General features: G+C 36.4%; 1 protein-coding gene across 5 annotated transcripts in view; it reads right to left on the bottom strand.

Annotated features, from left to right (window-relative positions):
• Positions 1–17,868, bottom strand: part of POT1 (protection of telomeres 1) — a 72,662-nt gene that overhangs the window by 14,055 nt on the left and 40,739 nt on the right. For all 5 annotated transcript variants that reach the window (XM_079785641.1, XM_079785644.1, XM_079785642.1 and 2 more), the window contains 6 exons: positions 15,141–15,310; positions 13,940–14,022; positions 8,289–8,345; positions 6,521–6,677; positions 3,740–3,945; positions 527–662 (listed from right to left, as the gene is read on the bottom strand). In XM_079785641.1, coding sequence (XP_079641767.1) covers positions 527–662; positions 3,740–3,945; positions 6,521–6,677; positions 8,289–8,345; positions 13,940–14,022; positions 15,141–15,310 — 809 coding nt within the window. The remainder of the gene's footprint in view (positions 1–526; positions 663–3,739; positions 3,946–6,520; positions 6,678–8,288; positions 8,346–13,939; positions 14,023–15,140; positions 15,311–17,868) is intronic.

Below are 17,868 nucleotides of genomic sequence, written 5' to 3'. Positions count from 1 at the left end.
ACAGGAGTACGCAAGGGGGAGGGCTGGTATAAGATGTATTTTATAATTCAAGGTTCTCAAAGCAGAGCTTTTCCAAGATGATTGTTTCATCAAGTGAAGGAAAGGAGATGTTATCCCCACTACTTCCTTCCAAAGGTAAAAATCTATTTCTAGTGCCTAATGTATTCTCATATGTTCCAATTACTCAGTGGCAACTAATTTGTAACTTTGTGCCACAGAAATTCTGGAATTCAATCACTTAACGTTGACTAGGCGGCAGCTCTGAACCTTTCTCTGTAAGTAGTTAAATCCTTGTGAAAGCAAACAAATGATAATTACTCTCTGGGTAGCCTTATATCTAGCACATTGTAGGCACTCAATATATGTGCTATCAAATCAATAAATACGTATAAAAATTCTAGTACATATAAATTGGTATTCAGTAAGTATCCACTGACTATACAGAAACAAGTGGGTAAAATAACAAAAGTAAAAATTACTCTTAAAGTATTTTTAATTTATAAAGTTCCCAGAATTAAAAACATACCCGTAGTGATGTATTTTTCCTTGGATAAGGAATGGTACTGAAAGGTCAAGCAGTTCCAGGTCTTCATGGCCAGATCTCACAGGGATTACACTATGAAACTTGTCTGCGAGTTTGTAGATTTCACTTAGTGTACCTCCTATTAAGAGAATAAAAAAACCCTTCAAGTAGCACAAATATAATGTAGGCAAAATGCAAGGTATAGTAAAAGAGAAGAAGACAAAGCCATGAATTTAGAGATTCAATATATTTATACATTCATTCTGAAAAATGATTTTGTAAACTTAGCATGGAAACCACTGAACAGAAATGCTGAGACTTGAGCAAAATATAAGGCTTATGAAATTTTAATCATCTTCTTACATGTATACAAGTTGCTCCTGATGCCAGGAACACTTGGTTTCAAAGAATCAAAAGAATAAAACCGAAAGGCCAAGTACACAGGATTTTCATTATTACATTTTCTATTACAACTAATGTCTAGGCAAGTTCAGTCCTGAGTTTGAGATAACTCTTTTAACTTTCAGGTCAACATTACATTTAAGTAAAGATGCATAGTCCATGTAATATGAATTCATGTATAGTGTTGGTTCATTTTTCCTGGGAAAACCATCTCAATTACCTCAATTCTATGACAGGGTGAGCATTAAAACCATCACGTTGGCTGAGCAGAAACAATATGCCCGATGGTGCACCATTATTACAAGGCAGCATTTTCGGGGAAAACTCACACCTCTTGGTACCTTTTCTGGTGTACTTTTTACTTAGATTGATAATTTTCCTCTCTAGGGAAAAAGAATATGATTTATAAAAATACTTTGGTGTATTTCCTAAAATCTGTATCAAATTAGTAACATTAAAATTCAATTGTGATGGGAAGCAATTCTGGCATAGCTGACTAAGGATGTCCAAAAACACACTTCTCCCTAAAGACAAAATGAACACTGGCAAAACGGTCAAATTCAATTCTTCCAGAGCTCTAGAAATTCACCAAAGGCTCACAACAATGCAAGGATAGACTTTCCCCATCCCTCTGTCTGCAGCTCTGTGGGAGCTGGGAACCACAGCTCCGCCAGGTCACACTGCAGTTAGGTCCTAGCCTCAGGTTAGGCAGGGCTACAATACTCAGAAACATAATAAAATACAAAAATTACATTTTGATGATACCCTTTTAGATTTTAAAGTGCTTTCAACATACACTTTAATTCTTTGTAAGGTAAAGTGTTCTTGCTTTGGATGTACTTATTTATTTAATAAATATTTACTGAGAGCCAGTTATATGCCAGGCATACTATGCCAGGTGCTGAAGATACATAGATTAAAATAAACGTGTATCCTGTCCTTAGGGAGCTTACATTCTAATAAGAAAAAACTTTTATGAACAGACAGATAAAACACAAATATAATACAAGAAGAAAAGTGCTCTACTGGAAATACAAGCAGTATGTAATAAAAACCACTCAAATCTGGCTGGTCAATCAGAAAAAGGGCTTCAAATGTATAAGTGCTCTTTAAATATTCCACATGAATTGCTAAATAAAGGGAATTACTGAATTTACTTCTAAACATGTACTACAGCACAAATTCTCAGAAGAGCAATGGAGTGACAAAAAGGCACAGAGTAATATACAGGGTTCAGGAATTACCACCAGTTCAGTATGGCTGGAGAGTGGGGTGGGAATTGTGGGAGCAGAGACTGAAGGTTTGTGGCTGAGTGGTAAAGACAGGATCAGGAGCTAAAGGGACTTTGTAATTCAAGCTCCCTTTGGCCTTCAAAGCCACCTTGGCTTCAGCACAGAATTCTGTGGGAGGCAAGTGTAACAGGAGGGCGCTGAGGCACACAGCACACCCTCCAGTTGGCCCTGCAGGACAGTTCTTACAAACCTCAGAGGACCGCGGCTTTATTTCTATAGCCTTCAAATACTCTGACTCCACTTTTTTGCATGCATGTGTCTGTGTTTTTGTTTTGAAATCTATCTCCTGGTACAGATTAAAATAATGCGAATGGAATAAGATACCACATTTCACTCATCAAAGTAGCCCAATTCTTTAAAGTACTAGTATATGATCACGTGGGTAGGGAGCAGATAATTGCCTACGCCACTCAAGCATATGCAACTAGGATAACTTCACTAAAAAGGAACATTTACTTAATTACTGTGCCCTCATAATTACAGTTTATCCAAAGTTCATCACAGAGTTACTATGTCAAACAATGGAAAACAATTCGGTTCCACCACTTACCACCTATATTGCGAAAAACATTTAACTTCTCCGCAGTTCAGTTTTCTCATGCATAAAAACAGCTTATAATAGTACCAAATGTATAGGATTGTTGTAATGATTTAATTATTACACAGAAATTAAAATAGTTTCTGGTACACTATAAATGTATTAAAATGAGATGCCCATGAAAATGATAAAATGTGTATTCTAGATATACCTATTTTTCTAAAAGGGTTATGTATTGCTACAAAATAAATACAAAAATGTCAGTAATAACAATGATCATAACCCACTGTAATAAAGAGCATTCATTTCATGCAACTACAGATTTCTATAATGCAAATTAAAGATGATGTTTTCCTTTTATTATGGAATATTCTTAAGAAAAAAGTCTCAAGGAAAATAATGAAACTTTAAATTTAGCATGGGAAAAAATCTGTGGTAAATATATTAGATAAAAATAAGACAAAAGTGGAAAAGCAATGCAAAAACAAATAAGACTCAAATTTTCATTTTTTAAAAACATCTTTACTTGTCTCAAGGGTCCCTTCTTTGGTTAGATATCAATAGATGATACCTATTTCATTTTACTTTTATGAAGCAATAGTGACACCCAGAGGCCAAGATAACAGCGACTGTACATCACAAGCAGCCTCTTAATTATTATTACTCACCTTGATAATCAGCTTGGATCTGATTAAAATTACATGCAAAAATTCAACAAAATGAACAAATGCAAACACTCAAGTTTAATGTACAATTTCAAAATGTCATTCAGATAAGTTTATATATGTGTGTGTGTGTGTATATATATATATATATATATATATTTGAATCTAGTTGTTATTGATAATATATTCCATTTTATGAAATTTAAATAAACAATATTTTGGCTTAATATGTCCTAGGTTGCCCCTAAAATATGTTTAACAATTAGAGAAAGACATAAGAAAGCTGTAGTCTAATAAAACAATAACTTAAATATCTTACCTTCTATCAAAATTAGACAGTCATTTGAAAGTGGGAGAACACCATTATTTTTCACAAAATGAATAGCTACTTGTCGTTCTCCCTGATCTTTAGTGGTCCAGACTTTCGAATCATATAATAAGGTATTTTGTATTTTGGTATCAGGAGTTTTAGTTGTGTTCTCTTGCAAAATTCGATCCAAATCACCTTCGTGCAGAACTTCCTGCCTAAAATAATCAACAATGAAAAAACACAAAACATCTGGCATAAGCTTGGAAATTCAAATGTTACAAATTATCCAATCCAAAAATTGTTTATGTGCTGAAGAGCCAGCTACTTATTTTAAAATATGGAGATAATTCACTTTCCTGATTAAAGACCATTATTCAACAGAAAGATATTTGTATTTCATGGCTAAGTAGCTCCTTATCAATAATTACATTAACCACCAGCAACTTCCTTGCCTGGTTTTGTGATATCCAAGTTTTTAATTATAATTATTTGTAGCACCAATTTGTTCTCCTTTGTAGGGAATGCTCAACTTCCCAGTGGGATAAGAAAATGCAGCAGTCCCCTTTTTGTCTTCAATCCACTTACCACCTAAGAAATCTCAAAGTCATGCGGTAAAGTATGCCTGAGTAGAAATGGCATGATCTGGAATCAACCAGCTATGTAACTTTAGGTAACACCTCTTAACCTTTGTAAGGCAATTTCCTTATTTGTGTCAAAACAAAACAAAAAAATGATCAGAGAGGATGATTTTGTTTCACAAAGTTAAGCGATTTTACAGAATTTGACAAACTATCATTTGATAATGTTTCAAGAACTATCTAAAATCTGTTTGATATTTTAATTCCATCTATCATTTAAAATTCAAATGGGCAGAAAACAGTCCCCCCTTTCAGTTAAGAAGACATGATCAAAAATCTCTACAAATAGTATTACACTTAGATTTTAGAGGGGACTATACATATATTAGTGTTCACGGAGGCATACTAGTAAACACAAACAATATATAAACACACAAATATAATTGAGATGCGTATATAGTAGTATTTATACATCATATATTTAGAGGGAAGATTGTTGAGCTAGTAAGTACACATTCATTCTAATGTATTATACATTTATATGTTTATCTATATATATAAAAATCTAATGCAAAAAGACCAAACAGCAGAACAATCGAACAACCGGTCGCTATGATGTGCGCTGACCACCAGGGGGCGCACATGGAACATGGCGGACACTGACTGTGGCGGGATGATGGAGCAGGTGAGTGGGGGCGCCAGACCAAGGCAGGGCACTGGGCTCTGTCATCGGGGCGAGCCTATGGTGGTTACTGAAAATTCTTTGCTCCCATGTGCTGTGGTCCTGCCCGGCGCTCACACCCGCTGCTGGCACCTGGCACTGGTCTCAATTGCTCGGCATCATCAGCAGGTATGAGCGGCGGCTTCCAGCCCCAATCACCCCTGAGGGTTTCTCCACCTCTCCCTGCTCCTGAGGGGCAATTGGGGCAGCAGCCACCACTCACACCTGCTGCTGGCGCCGGCCCCAATAGCTCTGTGCCGTCAGCGCCATAAGCGTGTGGGAACAGCAGCAGTGGGAGAGGGGCTGCCTGCAGACAGGGGACTGGGCGTCACAGTCGGAGGGGCCGGGTGGGGCGTGGAGGATGGGCAGAGACCTGCCCCTGTGCCCACCGCAGCCTCATGGCCCACAGTTCCTTTCAAGTGCACAAATTCATGCACTGGGCCCCTAGTATTATAATAATTGATGTTTAGAATGAAGACTTTAAGGTACTGAGAAATTTTCAATTACTAACAAGAATTTAAATTGCATTTACTATATTGTCGTTATTAAACAGGAGAGAAATATTTCCAACAAGGCTTCCTATTTTAAAATTTTCAACTAACCAGAAGTCTTTTCTATTTAAGAATTTTAGTTGCCTTGACTATTTGGGGTCTTTTATAATTCTATACAAATGTGATGATTATTTTTTCTATTTCTTTAAAAAATGTCATTGGGATTTTGATAGGATTACATTAAATCTATAAATTACTTTGAATAATATGGGCATTTTAACTATATTGATTGTTACAATCCATGAACATGGAATATTTTTTCAATTCATTGTGTCTTTTTCAATCTCTTTAATAATGCTTTGTAGTTTTCAGTATATAGGTCTTTCATGTTCTTTGTTAAGTTTATTCCTAGGTATTTTATTTTTTGTTGCAAATGCAAAAGAATTGTTTTTTCCATTTATTTTTCTGAAATTTCATTGTTAGTATATAGGAATACAGTGGATTTTTGTACAATGACTTTGTATCCTGCAACTTTACTGTATTTGTGTATTGTTTCTAATAATTATTTGGTGGAGTCTTTAGCGTTTTCTAAGTAAAGAATCATAAAATCATTTATTTTAACAACAATGTTATCCCAATAAATTTAATTTAAATAAATAAAAAGAATTGTAGTAGTTAATGGTTTATTTTTAAGAATATTTTTGTGACAAGTCTCCCCAAATATTTTAATAGTTTATTATTTGTCTGCATTTGACAGAGCTACTAAATTGAATTTCACATCTAAAAATAGGCCCTACTTTTATTTGTTATTACTAAGAAATATCAGAAGGATTTACTTTCTAAGAATTTAGTATTTTCTCTTAAAAATGTTAGCAATCTATCTAAATATAATGCAGAGAATCACAATTTACTCATTTCCAGGACTTAAACTGACATATATGAAAACATATATACATAAATATTATGAAATGAAACTTGTATTATTATGGAAGATACTTACATTGACTGACAGTTAGGACAATAAAGTTTAACAGACTGAAAGAGTCTTCTGGGTTTATATGATCTCAATTTTGCTCGGATGCGATATCGTTGGGGAGCTTTTTGTTTCAAAATAGCACATAGTGGGGTGTTCTCCAAATATTGATGATCTGTAAGTACTATAAAGAAATTTTAGATTAAGGCAGAATAATCTCTAAGAATAATAAGTATATTCATGACATGAATCTCCTTGAAAATATATCCAAAAAAATCTAATTAAATTGTATTGTTTGTCAACCTTGATAAGATTTTTCCACATTTATCATCACCTCCATCTGTCTTTATCTCTGTCTCTCTCTCCACATATACAGGGTGTCCCTCCCAAAATGTATGCACATTCTAACAGTTGATATTGTGTGTATATACATTTTTGGGGGGACACCTTATATCTTACAGATCATAATTCATTTATATGTGTGTATATATATGAATCCTTAGAGAATAATTTCCAGGCATCACACCCCTTTATCCCTAAATATTTCAGTGTGTATTTCACAAAAACAAGACTTCATTTACACAATACAACAGACTTTATTCAAATTTCTCCAACGGTCCTCTCATAATGTTCTTATTCAGCATTTTATTTCTGGGTTGAGAATCCAATCATGAGCCATGCATTTCATTTACTTTTTAAATCTCTTTAGACTCCTATCATGGTAAAGAATGGTTCCTCAGCTTTTCTCTGTTTTTCATGACATTGACGCATTTGAGAAGAGACCATTTATTTGGTTGTGCCTGCCTTTTCTCATGAACAGATACAAAATATGCATTTTTGGCAGGAATATTACTATACAAATAATATTGTGACCTTCCTTCTCAATGTATCACATCAAGAGCCAGAGGATATCAGTGTTTTCTTTCCTGGGGATTTAATTTTGTTGGTTGAGGTGGTGTTCAACAGATTTCTTGAGTATAAATTTATTTTTCCCCTTTTTAACTAAGAAGAAAGTAATTGGGAAAATATAAATATCCCAATCTTATTAATAATTGAAGATTCCACTAGTTTAGGACACACTGGCAATTCACAAATGAATCAATTACTTTCATGGTTGCAAAATGGTGTTTGTTTGTTTTTCCTAGCTTCATCATTCCTTTTATATTCATTAGTTGCCATTCTATTTTTAATAAGAGCTTCCAAGCCTGGTTGGTGCTGCTCAGTGTTGAGAGTGTCATCCCCTGCACCCAAGAGTATTGGGTTCAATTCCTGGTCAAGGGCACATACCTGGTAGGTTCAATCCCTGGTCCTGGCCAGGATTCCTGTGGGAGGCAACCAATCAATGGGTTTCTCTCACACAGATGTTTCTCTCTCTCTTCCTCCCCCTTCCCACTGTCCCTCCCTTCCGGTCTCTAAAAATAAATGGGGAAAAAAAGTTTAAAGAGTTTTCCATTCAACTTCATTTGTTTTGTTCTTTTATTTACTATCCACATGAGCTAGTGGATTCTACTTTATTCAATAAGTTCTATTCCATCACTAGTATGTTTTATTTTGATACTCAATTTGAACAAGATTTGACATGTTCCATCATTAACTGAGAATTTCTTTTCTGGGTTTCATTTTATGCTAGTTAGGATGAGGTAGAGGAATAAAAGATAAATATAGATATGTTTTTGCCCTCATGGACATCTGCTCTCAATATTTAATAGAAATGAATTTGTTGATATGTGTAAGGGCAGGTTTTAATATCCTCAGAATTATGCCGTATTTCAAAAATGAAAAATGGTCATCTTACTTGTAGCTGATAGTTGTTGACATCTTTCTACCTCATACAATGATACTGATCCAGAGCCTATGGGAAGAAAAAGGAATAGGGAATTATACAGTTTTAAAATCCATTAAAAATTTAATGAGGCATTGAACACTATAAAACATTGCAGAGAAACTGAAAAAAAATTAAACATATAATAAAATATGCCATGTTAAGGGATGGGAAGTTTCCCAAATTACTCTGTAGATTCAATATAATCCTAATCAAAATTGCAGATTAACTGTAGAAAGAGACAAGCAGGTTCTATCACTTAGGTGGAAATATAAGAATCTAGAACACATCTTGACAAAGAATAAAATTGGAGAACTTATACTCAAGACTTAAAGACTTGCTAAATTAAAACCATATGGTACTGACATAAAGACTGACCAATATATCAACAAAATTAAATAGAAAGCTCAGAAATAAAACCACAGTTACATGATCATTTTATTTTTGATAAAGGTAGCAAAGCAATCTAAAGGGAAAGCACAACTCTTTCAACAAATGAGGCTGCAAGACTGGAAATTAGTGTGAAGAGAAAAATTGCTTAATTTATAATATTAGTAGGCACTGAATGGAAAACCCAGAAATAAATCCACATTTATACCCATTTGATTTTTGACAAAGATGCCAAAGCCATCTTACAGAAAAACAAGCAGGTGATACAACTGTAAATTTGTATTTTAAAAATGTCTATCTCATACAATCCTATTAGCATTAAAAAGGAACAAACTATTGACACATGCAACAATCCATATATATATAAAAGGCTAATATGCAAAGTGTCCCCTCGGGAGTTTGTTTGCTCACTATGATGTGAGCTGACCACCAGGGGGTGGCATAGAACGAAGAAAGGCCCTGGCCAGCAGCCAGGGAAGGAAGGCCCCGGTCAACAGCTGGAAGGTCCCGATTGGCCCTGATCTCCAGCCAGGCCTTGGGACCCTATCCGTGCATGAATTTTGTGCACCAGGTCTCTATTATGAATATAAAAAACATAGTATATATAGGGTACAAGTAATTTATTTATTTGAAGTTCTAGAAGAGATGCAGTTAATCTAAGGTAGAAAAAAAATAATCAGAAATTCTGGAGTGGGGGTAGTGATGAGGATTCACTGGGAAGAAGCATGAGGGAACTTTCTGTGACAAGGATAATGTTTTAGATTTTAAGAGAAATTAGGTTACACAGATTTGTGTATTACTGAAAAGTCATGAAATCGTACACATAAGTTGTCCATTTCATTGCATATAATTGTACCTCAAAAATAAAAAATAAAAAATCCTAAAAAAACACTGAACTCTAGTTAATGATGTTCATTCTGAAATGTTTAGGAGGTATACTAGGTCTGCAACTTATTTGAATCAAAAAATAATATGGATAGATTAAGAAAGATAAATGACAGAGCACATAGAGTAAAAGGTTAACTTGAGAAACAGGTTATGAGAATATGAGTGCTCACTGTAAATTGTTTCAACTTTTCTGTATGTTTAAAAATTTCATTATTTTGGAAAAATACAATGTGAAGGAAATAAAGGGAAAGGTGGATAAAATAATAAACTTACTAAATTTAATAGGATGACTTGGTGAACTACTTTTATAAAATAGAATTTTAATTCACCAAGAAAGCAAAAGTAGTGAACAGAGCAATAAATTTGAGTTTTAATAATACTTTCTAAAATGAAGAATTTAACACTTCAAAAAGTACCTATATTTTGTAATTACTCTTCCTTAGATTCTATTATATAAAACCAGAGACCCAATGCATGAAATTTTTGCACGGGCATGGCCCCTAGGTCTGGCCGGCAATCAGGGCCATTTTCCCAGGCTGCCGCAGCCAGCCCCACCCCCCGCCGCCACCCACCCCTGGTTCCCTATTCACCATCCGGCAATCGGAGTCTGCAGGCCAGGGAAAGGGACCAAAAGGTTGGCCGGCAGCTCCTGCGTTGAGCATCTGCCCCCTGGTGGTCAGTGCGCGTCACAGCGACCCATCGTTACACCGTTCAGTCAATTTGCATATTACCCTTTATTATATAGGACAGTATATTATAATTTAGGGTCATCATGTATAATACTTGTCCTTCTTCTTCAGCATTACTAATAAATTACATAAGAATCCATGACAAGAGAACTTGAATGGACATGCTAAACTGGGAAAGTATAATTTCAATGAATCTTATTGATTTCTTAATAAATGCCATTCTGCATGAAGTAAAAACAATGGCTAAAATCTTAAAAGTAGTCAAGTAATGAGAAAATTTGTGTAAAATATATACATGGTCTCTCATAAACAAAAATGATAAAGAATCCATAAAGAATCCAACAGGAAATCAGATAAGGGATAAGAGCTGACAAAGAGGGAGTAAAAAGGGCCATTAAGTATATGATAAACTTTTACGTGTCCGGGTTCAAAATGGCTGTGGAGTAGATGAAAAAAGCAAGACACACCTCCTTCTGACACTAAACTGGATTTACAGCTAAAATTTAGAACCATCAACCTGAATAAACAACTGAAGGGCACTTGAACAGGAGTATTACATCCAAGGACTGAAAAAAATAAGCTACACTGAGTCTGTTAAGAAAGGTGGAGACACGGAGAAGGCTGGTCCCTACACCCAGGTGCAGGGGCTGAGAAGTTGGAGGGATATCGTAGCTGCAAAAGTCCCCCCTGAGGAAAGTAGGGTCTCAACACCACACCGGGACCCCAAACCAGAGCACCAGGGACAGGAAGAAGATCCTACATAGTATCTGGGAGCAAAAATAAGCGGGGACTTTGTCCGCTGAAGAGTGGGGAGGTTTGCTAGAATACCAGGGCCAATGCACTGGGGCTCACTCTTTGGCACTCACCCAAGGCTCTGGCAGAGGGAAGGAGACTCAGGGCATAGGGAAGCCATAAAGAGAAGATCTGGGGGGCACAGCTATGGAGATCTGAAAGGTTGGCTACTGAGGTGCGGGTCCTGAGTCAATATCCCAAACCACCCTCAGGCGCCATCTTCCAAGGTCGAGCACTTGTATTCTTAGAGCACCAGCTGGAAAAAGTGCACTAACCCCGTCCTCCAAATACTGGTGACACCACCCTGCCAAGACTGAGTCCAGCAGAAAGGACTGTTGGCTGCATCCAACAGGGACTTAAGGTGCACTCTTACTAGAGCCACTCAGCCTGAAGGGTTACCTCCACCCACTAAAGGGCCAACAACAGTCATCAAGATGCAACTAAAACAGAATGCACATAACCCATAAGAAACATTCCTGGAGCACTGAGCACAGGTGATCTCAGAGACTGTGCCACTGAGCCCAACAAGACACCTCGAGACTATACCTGCACAGCAGCTTACACACCATGGTCAGGGCCAAGCCTCAGTTAGCCAGCCTGAGGGTCGATCCCACACTTGAACATGCTAAAAAACAATCAAGACCTAATTACAAAAAGAAGACCCAAATAATCCACACAAGAGACATTCCTAGAGTGCCCAGCTCAGGAGATCAAGGAGACTGCACCACGGGGTCCCACAGCACACCTACTACAGAAGGCCACCACACCAAGACTGGGAGTCATAGCAGTTCTATGTACTATATAAAAGAAACACAAAGAGACATCAAACTGGGGAGACAAAGGGAAAAACCCTAAGTAAAAGAAAAGAAGGAAATCCAGAAAAAGAGCTAAATGAAATGAAGGCAAGCAATTAATGAGATATAGATTTCAAAGTGGCTATAAGGATGCTCAATAGCATGAAAAATGACATAGAAACCATGAAAAATAATCAGGCAGAAATGAAGAATACCATAGCTGATATAAAGAATACATTAAAAGAAAAAACAACATATTTAACAAAGCAGAGGATCAAATCAGCAATTTGGAAGACAAGGTAGAAAAAAATCATCCAATTAGAGCAGCAAAAAGAAAAAAGAATTAGAGCAGTGATGGACAACCTTTTGAGCTTGGTGTGTCAAACTTTGCCAAAAAACTGAGCATAACTCGGGTAGTGTGTCACTTTGAGGAAAAAACATTATTTCGCAAATGTTTCATCCTCAGGAGCAGCAAATGTTTCATCCTCGGCATGCGGCCGCCTCAGCGGCCGCGTGTCATCAGAAATGGCTACGCGTGTCAGTGCTGACACGCGTGTCATAGGTTCACCATCACTGAATTAGAGAAAGAGGATACTTTAAGGGAACTTAGGGAAAACATGAAACTTAACATCTACATCATAGTGTTTCCAGAAAAAGAAAGCGAGCAAGGGATAGAGAATCTATTTGAAAAAATGACTGAAAATTTCCCTAACCTGCTGAAGGAAAAAGTCATGCAAGTTCAGGAAGCACAGAGTCCCACTCAAGATGAAATCAAAGATATGCACACCATAATTAAAATGGCCAAGATTAAAGACAAAGAGCGAATCTTAAAGGCAGCAAGAGAGAGACAATTAGTTATCTGCAAGCAAGTTCCCATAGGCTGTCAGCAGATTTCTCAACAAACACTTCAGGCAGGAAGGGAGTGGCATAAAGTATTCAAAGCAATGAAAAGCAATGACCTGAAACCAAAATTGATCTATCTAGCATGCTATCACTTACTAGTAAATTCAAAGGCAAAATAAAGAGCTTTCCAGACAAAAAAAAAAGGCTAAGGGAGCTCAGTACCACCAAACCAGCATTGCATGACATGCTATAGAGACTGCTTTAAGAAGAAAAAGAAATAAGAGAGAAGAGGAACATAAGCATAAAGAAAAAAATGGCAATAAGTAAGTACCTATGAAAAATAACCTTAAGTGTGAACTTATTAAAAGCTCTAATTGAAAGACAAAGTAGCTGAATGGATAAGAAAACTTGACCCATATAATATGCTGTCTACAAGAGACACAACTCAGAACAAAATATTCACATAGGCTGACTGTGAAGGGATGGGAAAAAATATTCCATGCAAATAAAAACAAAATAAAGCTGGGGTAGCAATACTTATTTTTGACAAAATAGACTTCCAAACAAAGGCCATAACAAGAGACAAAGAAGTTCACTACATAATACGAAAGGGATCAATCCAGCAAGAGAATATAACACTTATAAACATATATGTACCCAATATAGGAGCACCTAAATATATTTTTAAAAACTGGTGCTAGACTTTGGGGGATAGATCAACAGCAAAATAGTCATAGTAGGGGACTTTAATACCTCACTGTCATCAATGCATAGATCTTCCAGACAAAAAAATCAACAAGGAAACAGTGATCTTAAATGGAACACAGGATCAGATAGATGGATTTAATTGATCTTTATAGAACATTTCATCTCAAAGCAGCAGAATATACATTCTTCTCAAGTGCACATGGAATATTCTCAAAGATAGACCACATGCTAGGACACAAAATAAGTTGGGGCGTGTGTAGGAGGAAACCATTCAATGTGTTTCTGTCACATCATGTTTCTCTCTCTCTCTCTCTTTCTCTCTTTCTGTCTGTCTCTCACTCTTCTCTCTCCCCCTTCCCCTTCCACTCTCTCTAAAACAATGGAAAAAAATATCCTCACTCCTTGGGTGAGGATTAAAACAAAAAAAGAGACAGATATAAGAAGATATTAGAGGATTAATGTTGATAAAACCATTTTACTTGGCAGAGATTAAACTGTGAACGTTAAAAGTTGTCCTTACTTGTTGGAAAGCTGTCCTCACATTCCGATTGACATATACCATCTGAACTCTGATTGGCTGTCAAACTTGCACATTCTAAAGCCCTATAATTGGAAGAATGTAAGTTAAAATCACATGAAACAAAGTTAAGATGGTCAGTTTAGCTCTACCCATAGAAACCAAGAACTCACTAAAATTGCATAAAAAATTCTGTGTGTGTATGCATTTCTCCATAGGTCTATATATCTGGAGTTCCAAGGGTCCTCAAAATTAAAAAAACAACAAAACAAAACAAATGAGTCTAGGAAGATACAAGTGTAACAGTGGGATGGTGAAATATTGTGAACAAAAATAAGTTGGTAATTTAATGGATAACATTCTTAGAACAATCTCACTCTAGATCCAAGAAAGTAAAATATTATAATATGATAAACTAGTGAAACTCATATAAGATTATTAAAATAGCTAATTTAACTGATTTTAAAGTAATTGCTTTTAATATTTAGAATTTATATTGCTTTTAATATTTAATTTTAATATTTAGAAAATATCTACGTCATTTCAATGTACTAAATGGGATATTTTCTATATCTCTTTGAAGATATGCAGATTTACTTTTATTTCTCTAGAATATTGGTCAAAAAGTTTCTGTAGAGAGACTAAAAACACATCAGGAAAAAGAACTGCATGTATCTAGCAGGACTTAGGGTACTACTCACTTTCTGGAAACATCTAAAAGTTTTAAAAATATGATACCCTAAAACACTTCTGTTAACCTATTTTATCAGCGACAGGCGCTTTAGAAAGGCCATTATTTTTTTCATAGCAGGATCAAGTATGTTTGGAATGCTAGATATGTACGCAATTTTCCAACTTGAGCTAAGCTCCAGTTTCCTCTCTTTGTTGCTGTCCTTGGAAAATGTGGCAAATGACAGAAGAACATATGTGCAAGAATAGACGAATAGAGGTAAGTACGTACATACTGAAGTAGAAACCTTAGATTATCTCCAGCTCTGCTATTTAGCTATTTGAAGCTACAATCACTTGATTTGTTTCGTTTGGTTCATCTCACTAAAAAATGGACAATGCCACAGAAGGCTATGAGGATCAATTACAAGGAACCTTTTAGATTCCCCCTTACCATCCCAGAGCAGTATTATTTTAAAAATCTGCTTATTGATACCTTATTTACAATTTTTAAATAGATGTCTAATAAGCCTACTTTTTCAGCTGATCCACATCAGAGTTGTTTTCTGGCAAGACTCTGATTCCACGACCATAACTGGTACCTCCATGGAGATGAAACTCTAGAGCTAACAATGTTGCCTGGTTCTCCGAATTCACTGACTGAAGTTTGGTATGAAGGCTATAAATTCTAAGAAAGCTTCCGACCTAAAAAGAGATTGATTTTTTTTTAGAAAATGGAGAAAAATCAAACAATTTCTAGTACTCAAAATATTTAACAACAATATGGGGTACAGACCAACAACCAGGGGCACTTTAAGAAAGGCCAATAATCCTATTTAATAAAAGAGTAATATGCAAATTAACCACCACTCCGCTATACCCACAAGCCAATCAGGAGCAAGTATGCAAATTAACCCCAGCCAAGATGGCTGCGGCCCTGGAGCGAGCAGGAGGGAGGCTTGGGTTTCCCCAGTGATGGAGGAAGCCAAGCTTTCCACACACTCTGGCAGACCCAGGCCTCCCCTCCAGGCTACAAAGTTTCAATTATAGAAGATAAATAAATCCCAACAAAAATGGCGGCAGCCACGGAGCTGGAGAGAACAGGAGGCTAGGGTTGCCCCCAGCGATAGAGGAAGCCAAGCTTTCCACACACCCTGGCTGGCCTAGGCCTCTGCTTAAGGCTACAAAGTATCAATTATAGAAGATAAATAAATCTCAACAGAAGTGGCTGCCACCATGGAGCGAGCAGGAGGATTGGCTCTGCTCCAGGCTACAAAGTTTCAATTGTAGAAGATAAATAAATCCCAGATACCAGGGCCTCTGCTTGAGTTGCTGGGGGGCGTGGCCGGCCTGCAAACCACCACAGGCCTCTTGCCCAGGCCGTCCCACGCCCCAATGGAACCCCACTCTGATCTGGGACACCCTTCAGAGCAAACCAGCTGGCCCCCACCCATGCACCAGCCCTCTATCCTATCTAATAAAAGAGTAATATGCAGATTGACCATCACTCCAACACACAAGATGGCTGCCCCATGTGGTTAAAGATCCTGCCCCCATGTGGACACAAGATGGCCACCACAAGATGGCCATCAGGGGAGGGAAGTTGGGAGGGACCAGGCCTGCAAGGGAGGGCAATTGGGGGCAATCAAGCCTGCAAGGGAGGGCAGTTAGGGGTGACCAGGCTGGCAGGGGAGCAGTTAGGCATCAATCAGGCTGGCAGAGGAATCGTTAGGGAGTGACCAGGCTGGCAGGCAGAAGCTGTTAGGGGCGATCAGGCAGAGGGAGGTGAGCGGTTGGGAGCCAGCAGTCCTGGATTGTGAGAGGGATGTCCAACCGCCCGTTTAGGCCTGATCCCACTGGATCCCTAAAGGGCTGGTTGGACATCTCTCAAGAGGTCCCCGATTGGAGAGGGTGCAGGCTGGGCTGAGGGACAACCCCCCACCCCCTGCATGAATTTCGTGCACCAGACCTCTAGTTTTAAAATAAAGGTACAACAATTAAGACAGTCTCGTATTAATGCAGGCATATGTATGAACATAGATAAATCCTAAAAATATAATGTCAAAGAAAAAAAGCAAATTATATAATGATACATATACAACATACACTTTTCAGACAAAAGCATATAAAAGTATAATAAACATGGGTATTCATGCCTACATGTTAGGATATGCAGAAAGAGAATTTTGAGGAGGAAAAATGAGAAAAAGCAGAGATACACAGAAGGTTCAGTATGTAGTTTTAGTTCTAGAAAATTCAAAGTACCTAAAATAAGTGTGTCAAAACATTTAGAAATGTTAAGTATGAATTGTAAGCACATCAATGTTTACCATACTATCTTCTCTATTATTATTTTCAAAATAAAACAAAATTTAAAGACCAAGAGAGAATTTATTTATATAAATAAAGATGACAAATTGTTATTTCCAGAAATTCCTTCTGGAGGCAGCATTGTATTTTTATAAGCTTACTAAATACACTAGGAAATATGCCAGATGTTCTATTATTAGGGACAAATATTACTTAATCTTGTCGGGAATGTGATAAGATTCCAGAAATACAAGTGATGGCGTCAGAACCAAACAATTACAAAAACTACTTTAAAAATTGTTACAAAAGCCCATTTCAATGCAGAAACATTAAAAATAAAGTAAAGCAAGTACAGGTATTAAGAAATCACTATCCCTTTAGAAATAATTTAAAGATTCCTTATAAACTCTCATGAATTTCACTTTAGGTTTAATATTTTTAAAGATCTGTATATGTCCAAATTTAAGGAATCTTTAAATTATATCTCTTGAGTCACTGAAGGCTAAACAAAACTATTACAACATGTTTTATAATTATTTTTAAATTGTGTCAGGATAAGACTGAGGATTGAATAGATACTGTTTTAACTTCCAGATAAAAGGTTTAAAATAACAGTTTGTGTAAAATGCTTAGTCAATGAGATAACCTAAAAGCAGCATATATGAAAAATGTTATGGGCAACTTATGCTGTAAAAAATGTGTTATAAATAGAAGTCAATTATATTTATTTTATAATTGCTTTAACTGTCCTCTTTATTTAAAAAAAAACACTTTTTTTTTTTTTTTTTTTTTTTTTTACTGTACCTAAGCAGTAAAAATGTGTTCCATGTATTTCGGTATAGAAATGGAATTTTAAATAGTTATCCCCAAATGTTGATAAGAATTCATTTGTATCAATGTCATCTGTCTTAATTTCTTAAATTAATATGGAATGGTTAAAAAAAAAAAATGGA

This window comes from Cnephaeus nilssonii, assembly GCF_951640355.1.
Source record: "Cnephaeus nilssonii genome assembly, chromosome: 12".
Taxonomy (NCBI): domain Eukaryota; kingdom Metazoa; phylum Chordata; class Mammalia; order Chiroptera; family Vespertilionidae; genus Cnephaeus; species Cnephaeus nilssonii.
The sequence above is the reverse complement of the archived record's forward strand: the minus strand, read 5'-3'. Positions and strand labels throughout refer to the sequence as shown.